Source organism: Caretta caretta, chromosome 7 (assembly GCF_965140235.1).
Source record: "Caretta caretta isolate rCarCar2 chromosome 7, rCarCar1.hap1, whole genome shotgun sequence".
Classification (NCBI taxonomy): domain Eukaryota; kingdom Metazoa; phylum Chordata; order Testudines; family Cheloniidae; genus Caretta; species Caretta caretta.
Window position 1 is genome coordinate 47,332,026 of NC_134212.1, and position 22,058 is coordinate 47,354,083.

The 22,058-nt window shown below is 43.9% G+C and overlaps 1 protein-coding gene across 1 annotated transcript in view; it reads right to left on the reverse strand.

Annotated features, from left to right (window-relative positions):
• DNAH1 (dynein axonemal heavy chain 1) overlaps positions 1-22,058 on the reverse strand; it is a 130,581-nt gene that overhangs the window by 105,756 nt on the left and 2,767 nt on the right. The window contains exons 2-8 of the mRNA XM_048857658.2: positions 12,956-13,216; positions 12,001-12,073; positions 7,705-7,879; positions 6,886-7,042; positions 6,156-6,288; positions 3,028-3,189; positions 2,351-2,603 (exon numbers count right to left, since the gene is read on the reverse strand). Coding sequence (XP_048713615.1) covers positions 2,351-2,603; positions 3,028-3,189; positions 6,156-6,288; positions 6,886-7,042; positions 7,705-7,879; positions 12,001-12,073; positions 12,956-13,171 — 1,169 coding nt within the window. The 5' untranslated portion in view covers positions 13,172-13,216. The remainder of the gene's footprint in view (positions 1-2,350; positions 2,604-3,027; positions 3,190-6,155; positions 6,289-6,885; positions 7,043-7,704; positions 7,880-12,000; positions 12,074-12,955; positions 13,217-22,058) is intronic.

The following is a 22,058-nucleotide window of genomic DNA, read 5'->3' on the forward strand; positions in this document are numbered from 1 at the left end:
AGAGTTGTGTGGGGCCACAGGACAAAATAGTGACATTGCAAAGGTGCCCCACCCAGCTGGGTGGGATGTGAGTGTAAGAGAGGACCAGATTTGAAGCCAGAACTAGCACTCCTTTCTCTCTCTCTCCTCCTTGCCCTCCAGTTGCTAAGTTGTCTCCCTAGGAGTCTGTACTGCTGGCACTGGTTGCAGCAAAGTGAAACTGACTAGCAGCGGATTAGGATCATCATATCTGAATCATTGCTACAGAACAAAGTGGAAGGGAAACAAGGTATGGACTGGAGGGATGTGAGAAGAAAAGTGTTACAAAGGGGGAAGAGAGACAACCTAAGGGTTGGAGAAAGCTGTGTGTGAATGCTTGGGGTATATGTGCCGTCTTCCCAAATGCCCCTCTGAATATTTACGGAAAGTATAAAATTCCTGATTTTCCTGATCCTGAACTCCAGCTGTCATTATCCTATCATGTTATTGTCTTTCACTTAAAGCACAGAGTACTTCTCTCTGGTTACATCTCTGTTCATAAACAGAGACCTTACTCTCCAGTCTAGATTGCTAAACCACACAGCTCTTCACACCTCCATGTTTCTGAGGGGGGTCAAAGCAGTTGTTCATTCCAAGGGACTGAAGGCAATACCACCACTGGTAGATGATGATTCAGCAAGCCCAGGGACTCTAAAACTTTTCCCTAGCCTAGGCTGTATCTCAGCAGAGAAACTGTCTCATTTGTAACCAGGTTACTCCTTTCCTTTTCTATTTGATTACACAAGATCCCTGAGCATACTTTCTTTTAATTTGACGATCAGCCACAAAGGCAGTTGGCACCAGACAACTCCACAGCTCTCTGCCGACCACCAGGAAGCACTCTGCAGAGAGCTGGTGGTCCACAGCCTAATATAGGAACCATTGACAATCTGTGCTCTGGAAGCTGTTTCCAGTGTCTGTAACTGAAAATGTGCAGCTCCTATGAAAGTTTCCATCTCTCAGCATTAGCCTACTGTGGCACGCTGTACCCCAAAGCAACACCCTGGCACCCCCATATTCACCAGTGTTATATAATTGCAACAAATCTTGTACAAAATATGTCACGTGAGGTGTCAATGGAAAAGTTATGGTTTGCTGAATATGATTATCCTATTTGTATGCGTGTATCATTTTTGTATCTGAAGTTAGAAATATTGACTTTGTACCAGTATTTCAAATGTGTTTGCTCCTGGTTAACACCCACAAGGTAGTTTACATCCAGTCTAGCCAGCACATTGTGGATAAACCATTCAAGGTGATGGCTCTTTTAAGAAATACAATAGGCCATAAAAGAAGCTTACTCCCACCTGATGAATTTTTCTGCGAATGTTCTAGCCAGAATACAGGTAATGGCCCCTGCCATGACTCATCGAAGCATGCAAGAGCATGTGACCAGCTCATGTGACACTGGACTCCATCTTGTGCCTATACTTTTCCACTAACTGTGCTGGGGGCTTTGTTTGGGACAATGAAGTTCCCCCCACAAGGCAAAAACTATAAAAGCGGGAAGTGACATCATCACTTGGCCTCACTCCCCCCACAACTCAACACCCAGAACCTTAGGAACAAGGACTGAACTGAGGATGCAGTCCCAGGCTGAAGGGATTTCTAGCCTGTGTATGGAAGATTGGTGGACTGTTTGTACCATCAGGGTGAGACACTTCTTGATTCAAATCCTGTCTAGTATACAGAACTTGGATTGAGATTTCATTTTATTTCTTAGGTAACCAACTTTGATCTGTATGCTATTTCTTACAATCACTTAAAAATGTATCTTTCTGTAGTTAATAAATTTGTTTTATATTTTTTTACCTAAAACAATGTGTTGTTTGAAGTCCAAAGGGAAATCTGCTCAAGAACAGGGGATGGTGCGATGTCCTGTCCACATTGAGGGAGGGGCGGACTGGGTGATAAACGTATACTGGTCAGGTTTCTGACCAGGGCAAGACCGTACAGCTCTGGGGTTCTAGGCTGGGGAGCTGTGGGGAACTGGCTGGAGCCTCTCTATTGTTGGTTCATGGGTGGCTGGTAAAAGCACACCTGTAACACAGCTGGGTGTGTCCCTGCCTATGAATGTTTGTGTGAGGGCAGGATCTGAAGGGATCTGCAGCTTGTGTGAGAGCAGCACAGTGTGAGAGAGAGCCCAGGTTGGAAAGACAAAGGGCTCAGCGGTACCCCAGTTCCAGGTTGCACCCCAGGGAAGACAGTCACACCTACCCTATACTGTACCACTATGCAGACATCCAGTAGGGTACATTGAAAGCACAGCAATGATCTGAGTCTTTCGATGAGCCTGTTCTAGCCCCCAGGGAAGAATCAATGGGATATTCACCGTATCTCCTTTCTCAGGTGTGAAGTGCTCATTGCCAGCTGCTTCATTCTACCTAGGCTCTTCTCATTAATGCTCCTCAGCCCATCCACAGGCATGCAGTCCACATACAGATTGTACAGCAACAACGCCTGCGTTTTCTTACGTAGGGTATTGGCGGAAACCACTCGCTGGGCAAACACATGGGGGTCTTCCGCAAGAAACAGCAGACGGACTCGTGGCACCCAGTACTGACATGGCATAAGAGGGGCTCTCCCTGGGGGGAAAGAAGGGAAGACATAAATAACACACGCTGGGGTCCACAGTGAATGCAGAAATCAGATTCCCTATTTATTGTAGCCAATAGATTGAATATGCAATCAGGGTCAGGATGGGGTGGTGGCAGTACAAGAGACTGCCAAATGAGGGATCAGAGTTCAGGTCTGGGTTGGCAGGAGATTGCAGTGCTGAAAAGGCATCATTCTTAACCCCTGCAAATGGTGGGTACTTCGAATATCCCCAAATTACCCACATTACCCCCAAATGGCATTGGTTCCAGGAAAAATTATGTCCAGTCCTCCAATGGTGGGGAAGAAGAGGGAAAAGTATTATCACAATGCAGGGCCCTGGTGGTGGAAATGGAAGCAAACAGAGGTAAATGAACGTCTCCCATCTCCTAATGAACCCTAGTCAGAACACACCTTCTGGAGTTACTCCTCCATTTAGAATAGGCCTCCCTTCTTCATCCCGTACCATTCCCCTCTCGTTTGTCTTATGTACCAAGTACAGTTTTGTCTCCTTGTCATAATCCAGGACACCAACGCTGACCCACTTATAGATCAACTCGTGGCTTTTGGGATCCTCTGATGGAAGATATAATCATTACAATTCACAAAAGTAAAATGCTACATGAAAACTTTTTAAAAACACCATTATAGACGCTCAAATGATACGTAAACCACAAATAAAAAAAACAGTAAGATAACAACAAACAGAGTAAAAGAGGCAGTTAGAGACAAAAAGACATCTTTTAAAAATTGGAAGTCAAATCCTACTGAGGAAAATTGAAAGGAACGTAAACTGGCACGTCAAGGATAAATAGATAATTAGGCAGGCTAAAAAAGAATTTGAAGAGCAAAAGGCACAAAAACTAACAGCAATTTTTTTTAAATACATCAAAAGCAGGAAGCCTGCCAAGCAATCAGTGCTAAAGGAGCACTCAAGGAAGACAAGACCACTGAGGAGAAGCCAAGTAAATTCTCTGTATCTGTCTTCAATGCAGAAGAAGTGAGGGAAATTCCCATACCTGAGCCATTCTTTTTAGGCGACAAATCCAAGGAACTGTCCCAGACTGAGGTGAAAGTAGAGGAGGTGTTGGAACAAATTGATAAATTAAACTGTAATAAGGCACCAGCAGCAGATGAGATTCACCCAAGGATTCTGAAGGAACTTAAAAGATGAAATTGCAGAACTACTAACTGTGATACATCACCTACCACTTAAATGAGCCACTGTACCAGCCTGTGATTGGAGGATAGCTAATATAATGCTGATTTTTAAAAAAAAAGTTCCAGAGGTGATCCTGGCAATTACAAGCCTGTAAGCCTAACTTCAGTATCAGGCAAATTGGTTGAAACTCTAGTAAAGAACAAAATTATCAGAGGCACAGATGAACACGATGTGTTGGGGAAGAGTCAACGTGATTTTTGTAAAGGGAAATCATGCCTCACCAATCTATTAGAATTCTTTGAGGGAGTCAATACACATGGTGTTTAGTAGGATCAGTGGATACTGTGTACTTCGACTTTCAGAAAGCATTTGACAAGGTCCCTCACCAAAGACTCTTAAGCAACGTAAGCTGTCATGGGATAAGAGAGAAGGTTCTCTCATGGATCAGTTACTGGTTAAAAGACAGGAAACAAAGGGTAGGAATAAACGGTCAGTTTTCACAGTGGAGAGAGGTAAATACCAGGGCCCACAATGATATGTACTGGGACCAGAGCTCTTCAATGTATTCATAAATGATCTGGAAGAGGGGTTAACTGAGGTTGCAAAGTTTGCAGATGATACAAAAATCACTCAACTGCTAAGTCCGAAGTTGACAGAGAGGAGGTACAAAGGGATCTCACAAAACTGGGTGACTGGGCAACAAATGGTGGATGAAATTCAGCATTAATAAATACAAAGTAGTGCACATTGGAAAACATAATCTCAACTATACATGCAAAATGATGAAGTCTAAATGAGATGTAGCCAGCAGAAAGAGAGCTTTGAGCCATTGTGGATTGTGTAGTTCTCTGAAAACACCTGCTCAATGTGCAATGGCAATTAAAAAACTAACAGAATGTTAGGAACTATTAGGAAAGGGATAGATAACAAGACAGAAAATATCACAATGCCACATGCCATATAAAGCCATGGTACACACACATCTTGAATACTGCGTGCATTTCTGCTTGCTCCATCTCAAAAAGGATATATTGGAATTGGAAACAGCATAGTGAATGGAAACAGCTTTCATGTGAGGAGAGATTAAGAAGACTGGGATTCTTCAGCTTAGAAAAGAGATGACTAAGGGGGGATATGATAGAGGCCTATCAAATCATGAACGGTGAGGTGAAAGTGAAAAGGACGTGTTATTTATCCGTTCACATAATACAAGATAACCATGTGAACCATCCATTCACATAACACAAGATAAACACATAACCATGGGTCACCCAAGGAAGTACTTTTTCATACAATGCACAGTCAACCTGTGGAGCTCATTGTCAGGGAATGTTGTGAAGGCCAAAAGTATAACTGGGTTCAAAAAAGAATTAGATGAGTCTATGGTGGATAGGTTCATCAATGGCTATTAACCAATATAGTCAGGGATACAGCCCCCTGCTCTGGGTGTCTAAACCTCTGAGTGCTAGGAGCTGGGACTGGATGACGGGGGATGGATCACTCTGTAAATTACCCTGTTCATTCTTTTCATTCCTTCTCAAGCATTTGCCACCGGCCAATGGAACACAAGATACTGGGCTAGATGGACCATTGATCTGACCCAGTATGGCTGTTCTTAGGCTCTTACGTTCTAAAAGGGTTTAGTTGATTCTCACAAGGTATTGTGGCAGGTAAGATTTCCCAATCAAAATAACTGGGCTGAAGTTGCTCCTCTTCACTGTCATATGTCCCGTAAGGTCAACCTCAGTTGCTTTGAGTTGAAGATTTTCTTTAAAAAATAAATAAATAAAATAAAGTACCCCAGCACAACAATGCAGAATAGTCATGCATGCAATTGCTTCCTGACATTCACTCCATGTATTCTTCCCGTTGTTTAAGTTCTGGAACAACAGGACTGAATAACACACACGGCGGCTCCAATTTTCAGAAGAGCCTCAACTTGGCATCCAGTTTTGCACCCACAAGTAAACACGGACATGTTTCATAGTATTTAGACTTCTAACTTATTGATTTGCAGGTCTGATCAGAGAATTAAACATTTAAGTACTATAAAATTAGCCTGCAATTATTTCTTGGCACAGAAATGTGGTTGCAAAATCAGAAGCTATTTCTAAAAACAAGATCCAATGAATGCTTGGCAGATCTGAGAGCAGAACTCAGTTCTCCTGACTCCTAGTCTCCTGCTCTAACCACTAGAGCCTGTTACCCAAGTACTCACTCTCATTTAATCATCTCTCTGTTCCATTCATCAACATTATATTCATCTAGGTTGGAAAGTTCCATTCCAAATGCTAACCATTCTATTGCAACGATACTGTAAGTGTCATTAGCCCAATGTCACTGTGTAGAGCACCCAAACTATAGCTCATTCATGCTTTACCGTGTCCCAGTTGATCATCTGTAGGTAAAAGCGCTTTTCCGGGAACTGGTTTTCTGTCTTGAGATCCTGGCTCCAACCCCAGCAAGAGCCACTCTTCTGGAGTCCGGCAGTCATACTCTTCATCATCAAATATCTACATAGGCAAGACAATGTAAGCAATGGAAATGAATCCCTGCTTGGGGAAGAAGATAACAACATGGCATAGAAATTTATGAGAGGAAAAGAAACACGTACAGGGGGAAACAGCAAAGGTGCAGAAACCACATAATGTGTTGCCTTATGAAGGACTTATTTCCAAGAGTGGCGTCTAGACTAGTCCTTCTCTTCTAGATAGTAGAGAATGGGGAGGAGATTCTCAACTGGAGAAATTCCAAGCAACCAATGCTGCTGACAGTTGCATTCAGAAGGAAATCTGTATTTGTGTAATATTGGTATTAAAGAAGCCTAAACAACTGTCTTTGGAACAGTCCTGTGAGATGCTGAGCTCCTTCAAGTCCCATTGACTGTAATGAAAGTTGTGGGCACGCATTAACTTACAGGGGGCGCTCAGCACCGTGCAGGATTGAATACTATGGATCCCTAGCCCCCATGGCTTCTATTCTAAAATATTCACCTGTCCATCTCTGTTTCTTACTAAATCAAAAGTAGTCATCATGTACCCTGCTCTTTTCAGTGAGTCCCGAGAGTGTCAGTAGTAATGCAGATGACAGTTCTGAAGCTGCTCGCTTACCTGTAGTGGGAGGTAGATGGGAAAGAGAGGATCTCTCTTTTGCTCAATGGTTGGCATATTGTCAGGGTCTTGGTGCCTGGGCATCAGCTGATTGGAATCTATCCCCTCATTGGCTAATAGCTGAGCAATATCTAGTTTGAGATATAGCCGTCTTCTCCTAGTTAGGCATCAATGAGATTGAATGGTTATGCTTAATGACGTTATATGAATTGTCATTATTCAATTGTCTTTCAGTCTGCTACAGGGAAGGACGTCTGTGCTAATAACTACAGGTTCAATATGGCACCAAGGCAGTAACAATTGGACACTACCCAGAAGGCAGAACAGATTGATGGAACTTTTAATACTATACTGAACAACACATTGTGGGTGGAATTTTCTGAAGTGCTCAGGGTTGGCCTAACTCTGCACCCACTGACTTCAATGGGAGTTTTACCATTGACCCCAGTGGGAGCAGAGTTAGGCCAAGGCTGAGCACTTTGAAAATTCCATCCTAAGGCATTTATTTTAGGGGATCACTCCTGCATTGTCAGAGGTGGGCTGGGTGATCTCAGAGGTCTTTCCCATCTCCAACATCTACAAAGCACAATAACCTTAAGTCATTCTGTCAAAATGTGATCCTCTCTCTATGCAACCTAGGTCTACAGCATTGTGCAGGTGTCAAGGGGTAAGGCTAAACCCTACAATAAAACACTGTCCCTCTTGAAACATTATCTACATAGCACTTCCACATCTTCAGAACGAAATTCAATACCCGGTACTTGTGTGGCTATTCGATGTATACAACAGCTATCACATTGTCCCCCTTCTTGAGGTTACCTCTCTATCTCAATCTTCCGAGGGCACTGTCCTGGCAGCCCCTGGAAGGGAAGCTGCACCTTTGGCTTAAATGCTTGCAGTGGGTAGTCTGACTTGGCTAGGATCTCAGTGGTTGGTCCAATCACTTGTTTGTCCAGGTAAGACTCAATGTTCTCGGGAGTCTCAAATGTTGTCACTGACATCAAACAAAAAAACAAGCGAAGACCTAAGTTCATAAAACAATGTATCTACGTTCACATGCACATACACACAGACAGACAAACTATGCCACCCCTCAGGGTGCACATGTGGGCAATCTACAAGAGTCAGAGCGACTGTACTACACGAGTGAGTGGAGGAGTTAAGCAGACCCTGAGTCAGGCTGTACTGATGAGTGGAAGCCAACCTTGTTTTCTCCCTAGCTTTCTTTGTTTGTGTGCTTATACATGTTATTGTGTATATATAATACCAAAACAACACTATGGGCTCAGTGCCAGCAATAATGTGCATTAAGAATTACTATAAAGCATGTGGATAGGGCTTTGGACTGAGACACAGGAGACCTGGGCAAAACCATTAATCTACCCGGTACCTCAGCTCCCCATTGGTAGAATGGAGAAGATACTTTCCTACAGGGTTATTCTGAAGGTAAGATTAATTAATAACTGAGGTACTCAGATACTATGGTGATAAGAGGCAAATAAATCTAGACTGAGAGCAAGTCAGATAACCAGTAAATTCTGAAGTGCTTACTCATGTTTTATTCAGGCAAACCTCAAAAGGAGTCAGTCATTCAGTTCTCACTCAAGCAAAATTTCCATTCACTTCAACTGGAGTTTGTCTGATTAAGGACTGAATACAAACTGACTAACAATGTCAGGACTTTGGCCTATTGTCTTCAGTGGGAAGTGTGCTCTAACAACAAGTAAAGATCTCCAAGGCTTTGGCCCAAAGAAAATCATCATCTTAGATAACCTATAAATAAAACATAAATGTTTAGATGACTAAGTATACCATCATTAGCTGCAAATAAAAGAACTGCAAGAAGCTGGGAATTTGATGTTTTACCTGAAATAAATAATTAGCTGCAAGATGTAAAGAGCATCATCTCCTTGGAGAGAGCCTAACACAGACCTAAAAATAAGATAAAGGACTTTGAACGAGCGTGGGCTCTTTTAATCTCTTACTTGAGAAACTTTCATACTGGTCAAGGAGAAACTTAGGATTTGGGGCCTTAAATTGGACACCTGGATGTGATTAGTTGAAACAATAGTAAAAAATAAAATTGTCAGTCACATAGGAGAACATAAATTGTTGCGCAAAAGTCCGCATGGTTTCTGTAAAGGGAGATCATGTCTTACTAATCTATTAGAGTTCTTTGAGGGGGTCAGCAAACATGTGGACAAGGGGGATCCAGTGGACAGAAAGCCTTTGACAAGGTCCCCCACCAAAGGCTCTTACGTAAATTAAGTTGTCATTGGATAAGAGGGAGATCCTTTCATGGATTGAGAACTGGTTAAAAGACAGGGAACAAAGGGTAGGAATAAATGGTAAATTTTCAGAATGGAGAGGGGTAACTAGTGGTGTTCCCCAAGGGTCAGTCCTAGGACCAATCCTATTCAACCTATTCATAAATGATCTGGAGAAAGGGGTAAACAACGAGGTGGCAAAGTTTGCAGATGATACTAAACTGCTCAAGATAGTTAAGACCAAAGCAGACTGTGAAGAACTTCAAAAAGATCTCACAAAACTAAGTGATTGGGCAACAAAATGGCAAATGAAATTTAATGTGGATAAATGTAAGGTAATGCACATTGGAAAAAATAACCCCAACTATACATACAATATGACAGGGGCTAATTTAGCTATAACTAATCAGGAGAAAGATCTTGGAGTCATCGTGGATAAGTTCTCTGAAGAAGTTCACGCAGTGTGCAGTGGCAGTCAAAAAAGCAAACAGGATGTTAGGAATCATTGAAAAAGGGATAGAGAATAAGACAGAGAATATCTTATTGCCCTCATATAAATCCATGGTATGCTCACATCTTGAATACTGCATACAGATGTGGTCCCCTCATCTCAAAAAAGATATACTAGGATTAGAAAAGGTTCAGAAAAGGGCAACTAAAATGATTAGGGGTTTGGAACGGGTCTTATATGAGGAGAGATTAAAGAGGCTAGGACTTTTCAGCTTGAAAAAGAGGAGACTAAGCGGGGATATGATAGAGGTATATAAAATCATGAGTGGTGTGGAGAAAATGAATAAGGAAAAGTTATTTACTTGTTCCCATAATATAAGAACTAGGGGCCACCAAATGAAATTAATGGGTAGCAGGTTTAAAACAAATAAAAGGAAGTTCTTCTTCACACAGCGCACAGTCAACCTGTGGAACTACTTGCCAGAGGAGGTTGTGAAGGTTAGGACTATAACAGGGTTTAAAAGAGAACTGGATAAATTCATGGAGGTTAAGTCCATTAATGGCTATTCGCCAGGATGGGTAAAGAATGGTGTCCCTAGCCTCTGTTTGTTTGTCAGAGGGTGGAGATGGACAACAGGAGAGAGATCACTAGATCATTACCTGTTAGGTTCACTCCCTCTGGGGCACCTGGCATTGGCCACTGTCGGTAGACAGGATACTGGACTGGATGGACCTTTGGTCTGACCCAGTATGGCTGTTCTTATGTACTTATGTATTAAGGTTGTTAATGACGTTGGACCCCATCCTGCAACTTGCTCTGTGTACTTGGATCTTGGTGCCCATATAAATCCCTACAGACATTAAAGCAATTGTGGAGAGCTGTTTGCAGGATCGGGGCCTTTGAAACCAATTCTGTGAGGCACTGAGCATCTGCAGCTTTCACTGAAGGCAAAAATGCTGATGTCAATAATATTTCAGGATCAGAGTCCTTGTAACACAAAAATACCAATCTAACATTTGCTTTTTATAAAAATAACATTTAAACTAATGTAGATCAATCCTAAACAGGCCGCTCTATATATTTAATCTCCGTTTTATTCATATCATTAAACAAATATTATACAGAATCATGAATTGTCCATATCAACGTACAGGTTTATGATTTTTTTGAAGATTTGCCTTTACTGAAGAGTGAATAAAGCATAGAGGTTTTAACAAAATATCTTTAACCTTGCACAAATGTTGGTTTGGTTTCTTCAGAGAACTGCCCTGGTTTATATCTATTGTCAGTAAATGCTACTATTCCCACTGTGGCCTTCCACTTCATTGAAATCTATGAAGCTATTCATTGCAGCACTTTGTGCATTATCAGTTATTTATGTCAATACTTAGTGTGTCATCAGCATTTATACTTACAGCCTGATTTTTCCCCATTATATAAGTAGCATATCATAAATAAAGACCTGTCTCCACTGGTTAGGGATGAGTCGGTCTTGTCAAGATTCACTTGTGGATGAAGTCATTTTCCCTTACTCAGGACAATCAAGAGCACATCTAAAGCACAGTAAGGTGATATATGGCTTCCATCTCTCCCCAGCCTACAATCCAAATAACCAGACTATGCCCTGTGGGTCTGCCAGGCTCTGGGGAAGGGAAAGATCCTTTCCTCTCATAGCCTCTCTATGGCCATACTCCAGCCTCCAGGACATGTGTACCATTTGCAAGTGGGAAAGAAGTGGCAGATCCCTTTTTCCAATACACAAAGCTCCACTGCAGAGTGAGTGTGGAGCTGGAGTCCAGAGCATGCAAAAGGCTGGGATGGGGGGGGGGGGCGGGGGGCGAGGAGGAGGGGAAGGTGTACATTTCCTGCCTGGCCAACTCCGGCACCCCCCACAGCAGTAATGGACACATTCCACTGCTGTTGGTAACCTCTGTGCCTACGGAGTGCGGGTTGAGCCTCATATTCAGGCATAATGGACCCGTGAAGGACAGAGTACTCCGAGTGACATTAATCTTGTTATTCTTCCCAGGGTACCCCACAGGTCTAGCTACAAGAGTCGCCTCCTAAGATTAGGTATGGACCCAAATGCTCTGTGGACATCACAGGGGCCAGAAATACCCTGACAGTTGGTAAATCGCTTTTTACTCATGAAGGGGATCATTCTACTGACCTGGGGGTTCACTTCACTCCACTATTCCCAAGTGATTCCATCACCTTGGGATCATCCTTGGCTTTGAGAACAGAATCATGGGAATATTTCCAGTGCTTTTCTAGCCTAAAGTAATCAGCCGAAGCACTAATTTCCCAGCATGCCTAGTGCTACCAACATGAACCCTTTAAGGCCCCATTTCCCAGCATGCCTACAGGCAGTGGCATTATTCTTTTCAGTGCATTTACCTTTTGGCGTGTGCTGCTCAAGATCAGCCTGTCTCAGTAAATCCTTGTACACACTGGGACCAGCGCAAACATCCTGCAAATCCAGCACATAAAAGAATATCACCAGGGCAAGTCAGAGATAAGAGAGAGGGGCCACAGAGAGTAACAGAGAAAGAGAGGGTAGTAAGGGGATCCATAGAGAGTGTCATACAGGGAGAGGAAGAAAGAACCTTCAGTGAGGGCTTGAAGTACTAGAGTTAGAGAGGACATGCTGAAACATAGAGTGCCATGGATAAAGGCTCTAAGTGGCAAAGGGAGTATCTCCGGAAAGGGATAGGGCACATAGCACCACAAACACAGAGGCAGAGGATTTTTAATAGAATGCAGCCTGAAACCAACCAGAGATATCTAGAGAGAGGGCCAAAGAACAAGGAAGCCAGTTGGGCTATGCTTATTTACACCAACTTAAGATCCGGCCTCATACATTTACTAGCCCATGGAGTTCCGTGCCCTGCCCACAATAACATGATCATACACGGCATACTGTGACTGCCTTGAGAGTCAGCCCCCCACCCAGTAATTCAAGGACATCATGAATTGTGATAGACAAAGCATTGCTGCTTTACCCCCGAAAAGTCAAATCCTATGAGGGCTCTGACCTAGGGGAACAGCTGCAGAATGGGAGACAAGATGCACGGGCCTGGCATTGTTGCCTGCTCCCTGCCTTGCTCTGAGCAGATTGGGTGAAGAGATAGACCAAAGGAGGAGCCGAGGGGGAAAAATTATGGGCAAGAGAAAAGACAACAAGAAAGCCAAGGAGTTCTGTGATTGGTGGGTGTCATTCTAAGCTGTAGTCCTATTTTCTGCATGAGTAAGCCTTGCAGATTATCTGCTTTTCACATGGATCCTTACATCTAGGATGATCTGTGAATCTCCAATAGAAAAGATGAAGAAAGAGGAGGCTCTTTGCACTTACCCCCAAGAAAGCTGTGGCTCCTGGATAGAGCACATCAGAGTAAAATCCTTTTTGTTTAATCATTGGGTATTTCCTGTTGGTCCCCCTGTAGATGCTTTCTGCTGGGCTTGAACTGGCTCCTGGGCTGGGGTCCAAGACCTGAGCCTGGCTGTTGGAATGAGGAGAATAGGGGCTCCTCCCCAGTGAGTTTGTCAATTCTTTCTTTGTCTTATCCATCCTCTCCACCAGTCAGAGGAAAGGTGCTATGAAGCGATCCTGGGCCTTATGGAAAGGAAACCGATAGATACGGTTAACACGGTGTCTCCACCACTTGTAAAATACCTCTCAGCATTTTTTTACATAGCTGGTTCGCTAAGCAGATGAGCGGGTAACGAGGTGCGCTTGACCCCCTGCCATGATCCCACACTTTACTTTTATGGCCTGGTGGCCATCTGTCTCACACACCTGATTGGATGGCTCACTAACCCAGGGCAAAAGGGGAACTTCATTATTCCACACAGGTTTCGGAGGAGAAACCAACAGCGGATGTGTTAAAAGCTGCTTTCCTGAAACTGCAGGGACTTCCCAGCATCCAAGAGGCGGCCAGCAGAACTGGAGCAACCCAGGCCTGCACTGAAACTACCAAATAAGCCCCTATGAGCTATAAGCCCCTATTAGGTATGTAGGGGCTTTACCAAATCCCTTAAGGGTAACAGTCCCTTCCAAACTTAACTTAATTCTAGTAAACTTAAAACCAGATACCCCACCCAGCTAGGCCCAGATGTAAATTCTGACTCCGTCTCAGACAATTAAAGCAGAGGTGTCTATGTGAGGACTGCTGAATATTAAAATATAGCCAGAAGCTCCCCGCTCCTTTTTACTGCAGGGGATTTCTTTTCTTTTCTTTTTTTGCTGGTGATCTCAACTCAAAATTTCTGTTCCTCCATCAGGGAAGAGACCAGTACAGGCAAATATTATCGATGTGTGCATTTATTTTTCATACAAAAAAACTTTACATAACTGCAGATGCTAAAGAAGTGCAGCTTTCAGACACGTGGCAAGATGCTAATGTAAAACCAAGGGCTGCAATATTCAGTCCTGAAGTAAGGGCTTGTCTAAATACAAAAACGTTACTGCTCCAACTAAACTGGACTAGTTAAAGTACTACAGCTCCCTTAGTGTTGATGCAGTTATACAGATATAAGGATGTTTATCCTGCTATAGCTTATTACCATACATGTATGGGAATTCTACATCATAATGCCTCTGAAGGCTATTTCTGGCTATTTCTGAAGGCTATTGCACCAGTCCGTGCTCACAGCTGGGCCTGAAGTCTAGCCCAGGGGTGGGCAAACTTTTTGGCCTGAGAGCCACATCTGGGAAATAGAAATTGGATGGTGGGCCATGAATCCTCACAAAATTGGAGTTTGGGTGTGAGAGGGGGTGAGGGCTCTAGTTGGGGGTGTGGGCTCCTGGTTGGGGCCAGAAATGAGAAGTTCAGGGGCTAGGAGGGGGCTCTGAACTGAGGCAGGGGGTCAGGGTGCGGGAAGGGGTTCAGGCCCCAGCTGGAGGTGTGGGCTCTGGGGTGGGGCTGGGGATGAGAGGTTTGGTGTCCAGAAAGATGCTCCAGGCTGGGATCAAGGGGTTTGGAGGGCAGGAAGGGGGATCAGGGCTGGGCAGGGGGTTGGGGCATGAGGAGAGGTTCAGGGGTGCAGGCTCTGAGCGGCACTTACCTCAAGCGGCTCCCGGAAGCAGCAGCATGTCCCTTCTCCGGCTCTTACACAGAGGTGCATCCAGGCAGCTCTGCACACTGCCCGGTCCACAGGCACAGCCCCTGCAACTCCTGTTGGAGCACCGGAGGGGGCCATTGGAGTGCCTAGGAGCTGGAGCAGGACAATGCCACAGCTTCTGGGAGCCACATGGTGCGACCCCCGAACCTGTGCCCCAGCTGGAGCACCAGAGGGGGCAAGTCCCAGACCCCGCTCCCCAGTGGGAGCTCGCGGGCCCACTTAAAACGGCTCATGGGCCGGATCCAGCCCATGGGCCATAGTTTACCCACCCCTGGGGTCTAGTTGTAAGTAAAGAATAGCCCATATTCTTCCCATGGTTTGTTTAGTCTGGAGAAGAGAAGACTGAGAGGGGACATGATAACAGTTTTCAAGTACATTAAAAGTTGTTACAAGGAGGAGGGAGAAAAATTATTCTCTTTAACTTCTGAGGATAGGACGAGAAGCAATGAGCTTAAATTGCAGCAAGAACAGTTTAGTTTGGATATTAGGAAAAACTTCCTAACTGTCAGGGTGGTTAAGCACTGGAATAAATTGCCCAGGAAGGTTGTGGAATCCCCATTACTGGAGATTTTTAAGAGCAGGTTAGACAAACACCTGTCAGGAATGGTCTAGGTAATACTTAGTCTTGCGAGTGCAGGGGACTGGACTAGATGACCTCTCAAGATCCATTCCACTCCTATGATTCTGTGATTCTATGATTTACAGAGATGCCTGTTCTGCATGCCAGGAAAGACCTGTAGTTCTGTCTGGTTTAATCCTGGGGGATAAAATATTTGCTCAACAATCTGCTGGTTGAGAGTTTACCAACTTGCCATAGTAGATCTTCATTAAAAAGGTCTTGTCAAGGCTTATAGTCTAAAACTAGTGCTGTCGCTGTTTTGGGTTTCACTGTCACTCAGAGGCACATACCTTTGCCTACTGAGACACTCTGCTCTGTTCTTGAATGCAGATAGTGAAGTGAAATTTACAAAACATCCTATCTGCTCTGTTCAGAGAGTATGAATTTTGTAAATTTCAACTAGCTGCCTGGCAACAAGAATGGATCAGGCACACACAGAAAGGAAAGCATTACATACACACCTAAGATAGTAAGGAACAACTGCACACAGGTTTGTTATTGTAGTGTTCAAATCAGTGAACAATTTTGAGTGATTTTTTTTAAAATCAACGGATAAATTAAGATTACCATGATGTAAGTAAATGAGTGAAGTGAAACATGTTAGCATGATTGACAGTTTCTGTCCAGGACTGAAACAGCATATGCTGCTACAGGTCAGGGCTGAGTTCCATTGACAGCTGTGTGGAGGAAGCATGTACCACAGTGGGCCTGATTCTCCACTGCTTTACACCTTGTGTAGTCATTTACACCTCCAGAATGTCCTTTATGATCACTAAATTTATTCACCAATTTAAATAAACTCCTATTCAGCATCCTGTTCAAAAAGATCCATCTGCCAGGCCCTCACAGATGCACAAGAGAAGACGATAATGTATATGCCTGCCTAATGTAACATTGACACACTGTCCAAAATCAGATCTTGAAAAATTTTCTAGCCACCTACCGGACAAAGAATTAAAATGATTAGCCAGAGTTTGATACAGGTAATGAGAATGGGTGCACTAGCAAATCCAGAGAAAATCCCAGTCCCCTGCAACCCAAGCTTCTGGAGGATGCTTGGGATTTCTACCGGAGTGCTCTTCCTGGATCCTGCTTGTGGTTTCCATATTTCATATCAGACTCTAGCTAGTAGACATTTAATAAATCAGATGCTCACTCCACAGCCTGCCTCTTCTTCCACATCCACAGCCTCTGGGCTGGTTTAAATGGAAGAGGTTCTCAGATACTCTACCTCTCAGCCTCCTAATTGAGGCAAATGAGGGGCAGGGGGTCCAAAGGTATACTCTACCTCCCTCAACCTCTGCTTTTTGGATCCTCTTCCTCAAGAGTTGCCTCTGCTGCTGCTCACAGCTATTGCAGGCAGCTGCAATGTGAAACTGACATTATTCTGGACAACTTCCTTGCTTCCAAAAGAGTTCTGAATGCTATCAGTGAAACTGCCCCTAGTCTTGTTAATTTCATTCTACTGCTGCTGCAGCGTTCGCAGTGAAGCCATCTCTATGCAGACTCAGCAGGTTATACACACTTCATATTTAGAAGATGATTTTATTTGGAACCACAAGGGCTGGAAAACTTTTCTTTGAGGAGAAGATTTTCAAAGGCACAAATGGGAGTTAAACACAAAATTCTCATTGAAAGTCAAAATCTTCTGAAAGCATCAGTTATGCAGAAGTTGATGATACAGCCTCCACACACATGTGCACACTCACACTTCCCAGATATTTGCCAAAGAAAGTTTTCCCACACACCACTAGCAAATGGATAGCTGGCTTTGTCAAGTCCTAAACCATTTTACTACAATAAGCATTTTAACACATCTTTCCAGCAGTTCACTACTCATTATCTAGTCAAAGGAAACAAAGTTTCCAGGTGTGAAATGATATGTGGCTTTGTTTTTATATATATATACACACACAGAGAGATAGATATAGATGCACACACATATACACACACTGTCATAAATATAAAGGGAAGGCTAACCACCTTTAAATCCCTCCTGGCCAGAGGAAAAACCCTTTCACCTGTAAAGGGTTAAGAAGCTGAAGATAACCTCTCTGGCACCTGACCAAAATGACCAATGAGGAGACAAGATACTTTCAAAGCTGGAGCAGGCGGGAAACAAAGGGTTCTCTCTCTCTGTCTGTGTGTTTTTCTTTTGCTGGGACCAGAGCAGGAATGCAGGTCAGAACTCCTGTAAAGGGTTAATAAGCAATCTAGTTAGATATGCGTTAGATTCTGTTTTCTTTAAATGGCTGGTAAAATAAGTTGTGCTGAATGGAATGTATATTCCGGTTTTTGTGTCTTTTTGTAACTTAAGGTTTTGCCTAGAGGGATTCTCTATGTTTTAATCTGATTACCCTGTAAGGTATTTACCATCCTGATTTTACAGAGGTGATTCTTTTACTTCAATTAAAATTCTTCTTTTAAGAACCTGATTGCTTTTTTCCTTGTTCTTAAGATCCAAGGGTTTGGTCTGTGTTCACCTATGCAAATTGGTGAGGATTTTTATCAAGCCTTCCCCAGGAAAGGGGGTGTAGGGCTTGGGGGGATTTTGGGGGGGAAAGACATTTCCAAGGGGGCTCTTTCCCAGTTATATTTGTTAGATGCTTGGTGGTGGCAGCAATAAAGTCCAGGGACAAAAGGAAAAATAGTTTGTACCTTGGGGAAGTTTTAACCTAAGCTGGTAAAAATAAGCTTAAGGGGTTTTTTATGCAGGTCCCCACACCTGTACCCTAGAGTTCAGAGTGGGGAAGGAACCTTGACACACATTGGTATAGATATATCTGTGTGTGTATATATCTTTATCTGTATATATGTGTGTGTGTGTATCTACATCTATCTATATCTATAACTGTGTTTGTGTATATGTGTATCTATTTCTATATGTGTGTATGTATGTGCGTGTGTATGTGTATATCTGTGTGTGTATAGATCTATATCTACATTTGTGTGTGTATATCTACATATCTATATGTATATCTCTGTGTGTGTGTATAGATATATATCTATATCTGTGTGTGTATCTATATCTGTGTGGGGTGTGTGTGTGTGTGTGTATATGTATGTGTGGGTATATATATATATATATATAATCATAGAATATTAGGGTTGGAAGAGACCTCAGGAGGTCATCTAGTCCAGTGCTACTCAAAGTGGTGGTCCGCAGATCGGTGCCGGTCCGCGAGCCAACAGCTGCCGGTCTGTGCGCACATTGGAAAAAAAAAATTGCCAGTTCCCTACATCAGATAGCTTGAGAAGCACTGATCTACTCCAATCCCCTGCTAAAAGCAAGACCAACACCAACTAAATCATCCCATCCAGGGCTTTCTCAAGCCGGGCCTTAAATCCCTTTAAGGATGGAGATTCCACCACCTCCCTAGGTAACCCATTCCAGTGCTCCACCACCCTCCCAGTGAAATAGTGTTTCCTAATATCCAACCTAGACTTCCCCCACTGCAACTTGAGAGCATTGCTCCTTGTTCTGTCATCTGCCACCACTGAGAACAGCTGAGTTTCATCCTCTTTGGAACCCCCCTTAAGGTAGTTGAAGGCTGCTATCAAATCCCCCCTCACTCTTCTCTTCTGCAGACTAAACAAATCCAGTTCCCTCAGCCTCTCCCCTAAGTCCCATGTCCCAGCCCCTGATCATTCTCGTTTCCCTCCGCTGGACTCTCTCAATTTGTCCACATCCCATCTGTACTGGGGGCCCCCAAACTGGATGCAATACTCCAGATGTGGCCTCACCAGTGCCGAATAGAGGGGAATAATCACTTTCCTCGATCTGCTGGCAATGCTCCTACTAATGTAGCCCAATATGCCATTAGCCTTCTTGGCAACAAGAGCACACTGCTGACTCATATCCAGCTTCTCGTCCACTGTAATCCCCAGTCCTTTTCTGCAGAACAGCTGCTTAGCAGGTCTCTGCACATGTCCTTGTTGAACCTTATCAGATTTCTTTTGGCCCAATCCTCCAATTTGTCTAGGTCACTCTGGACACTATGCCTACCCTCCAGCGTATCTACCTCTCCCCACAACATAGTGCCATCCGTGAACTTGCTGAGGGTGCAATCTATCCCATCGTCCAGATCATTCATAAAGATGTTGAATAAAACCAGCCTCTGAGGTGCTCCACTTGATACCGACTGCCAACTAGACATCGAGCCATTGAAAGCTACCCGTTAAGCCTGATAATTTAGCCAGCTTTCTATCCACCTTATACTACATTCATCCAATCCATACTTTTTTAACTTGCTGGCAAAAATACTGTGGGAGACCATATCAAAAGCTTTGCTAAAGTCAAGATATATCACGTCCACCGCCTTCCCCATATCCACAGAGCCAGTTATCTCCTCATAGAATGCAATCAGGTTGGTCAGGCATGACTTGCCCTTGGTGAATCCATGTTGACTATTCCTGACGACCTTCCTCTCCTTGAAGTGCTTCAATATGGTTTCCTTGAGGACCTGCTCCATGATTTTTCCAGGGACTGAGATGAGACTGACCGGTCTGTAGTTCCCCGGGTTCTCCTTCTTCCCTTTTTTAAAGATGGGCACTATATTTGTCTTTTTGCAATCATCCAGGACTTCCCCCAATCGCCACAAGTTTTCAAAGATAATGGTCAATGGCTCTGCAATCACATCAGCCAATTCCCTCTGCACCCTTGGATGCATTAGATCTGGACCCATGGACTTGCGCATGTCCAGCTTTTCTAAATAGTAGTTAACCTGTTCTTTCACCACTGATGGCTGCTCACCTCCTCCCCATAGTGTGTTGCCCACGACAGCAGTGTGGGAGCTGACCTTATCTGTGAAGACTGAGGCAAACAAAAGCATGGAGTTCTTCAGCTTTTTCCACATCATCTGTCACTAGGTTGCCTCTCCCATTCATTAAGGGTCCCACACTTTCCCTGATCTTTTTCTTGTTGCTAACGTACCCGTAGAAACCCTTGTTACCCTTCACATCCCTTGCTAGCTGCAACTCCAGTTGTATTTTACTCCTCCCTAGTCATCTGACCAAGTTTCCACTCCTTGTAAGCTTCCTTTGTATGTTTAAACTCACTGAAGACTTCACTGTTAAGCCATGCTGGTGGCCTGCCATATATGCTATTCTCTCTGCACATCAGGATGGTTTGTTCCTGCACTCTCAATAAGGCTTCTTTAAAATACACCCAGCTTTCCTGGACTCCTTTTCCCCACATATTAGCCTCCCAGGGGAACCTGCCCATAAGTTCCCTAAGGGAGTCAAAGTCTGTTTTACTGAAATTCAGGGTCTGTATTTTGCTACTCTTCTTTCTTCCTTTTGTGGGGATCCTGAACTCAATCATCTCATGGTCACTGCTACGCAGGTGGCCCCCCAGTTCTACTTCCCCTATCAATTCTTCCCTGTTTGTAAGCAGCAGGTCAAGAGGAGAACAGCCCCAGGTTGGTTCCTCCAGTAGTTGGACCAGGAAGTTGTCCCCAACACTCTCGAAAACCTATCTATCTATATCTGTGTCTGTGTGTGTATCTATTGTGACAGACCCAGACCAGTGGGATACAGGAGTCTGGTCGAAGGCAAATATATTGGCCACCCGATGAACAGTTTTCTGTTCCCTGAGTGATCAGAGCAGGGGCTGCCCTCCAGCAATAAGGAACCTGCCAGAACCAATTAAGACAGGCAAGCTAATCAAGACAACTGGAGTCAATTAAGAACTTTCTAGATTCAATTATGGCAGGCAGGCTAATCAGGACACCTGGTTTAAAAAGGACCTCCCATCAGTTAGTAGGGGTGTGTGTCAGGAGCAGGGAGTGAGAAGGCGTGAAGAGTTCAAGCGTGATCAGGCTTCGGGAGGAAGATCCTGCAGTGAGGATAAAGAAGGTGCTGGGGGGAAGGCAATGGGGAAGTAGCCCAGGGTGTTGTAGTTGTCACACAGCTGATACAGGAAACATTGTGGACAGCTGCTATCCACAGGGCCCTGGGCTGGAACCCGGTGTAGAGGGTGGGCTTGGGTTCCCCTCCACCCCCCCAACTCTTGATTGGACACAGGAGGAGTTGACCTGGTCTGTGAGAAACACCAGAAGGGAAGACTTAAATTGGAAAGGGATCTGCCCTGTCCCTGACCCACTAGGTGGGACACAGAGTCTGCGGGGATTGTTCTCCTTTTCCCCCATGCTGGCCAGTGATGAGGCTAACTGAGTGAACGGCAGATCTGAGCCACGAAAGTGGACAAACGGAGGGCTGCTGTGAATCTCTGAGGTGAGAAAATCTGCCAATATGCACAGGACCCTCTGTGTAATCTCTCTCTCCCTCTCGCTCTCTGTATATATGTGCGTGCGTGTATCTATCTGTATCTCTCTGTGTGTCTACATAAGATGGAGAATATCTTATTGCCCTTATATAAATCCATGGTACACCCACATCTTGAATACTGTGTACAGATGTGGTGGTCTCATATCAAAAGAGATATACTAGCATTAGAAAAGGTTCAGAAAAGGGCAACTAAAATGATTAGGGGTTTGGAACGGGTCCCATGTGAGGGGAGATTAAAGAGGCTAGGACTTTTCAGCTTGGAAAAGAGGAGATTAAGCGGGGATATGATAGAGGTATATAAAATCATGAGTGGTGTGAAGAAGTAAAAGTTATTTACTTGTTCCCATAATATAAGAACTAGAGGCCACCAAATGAAATTAATGGGCAGCAGGTTTAAAACAAATGAAGTTTTTCTTCACACAGTCAA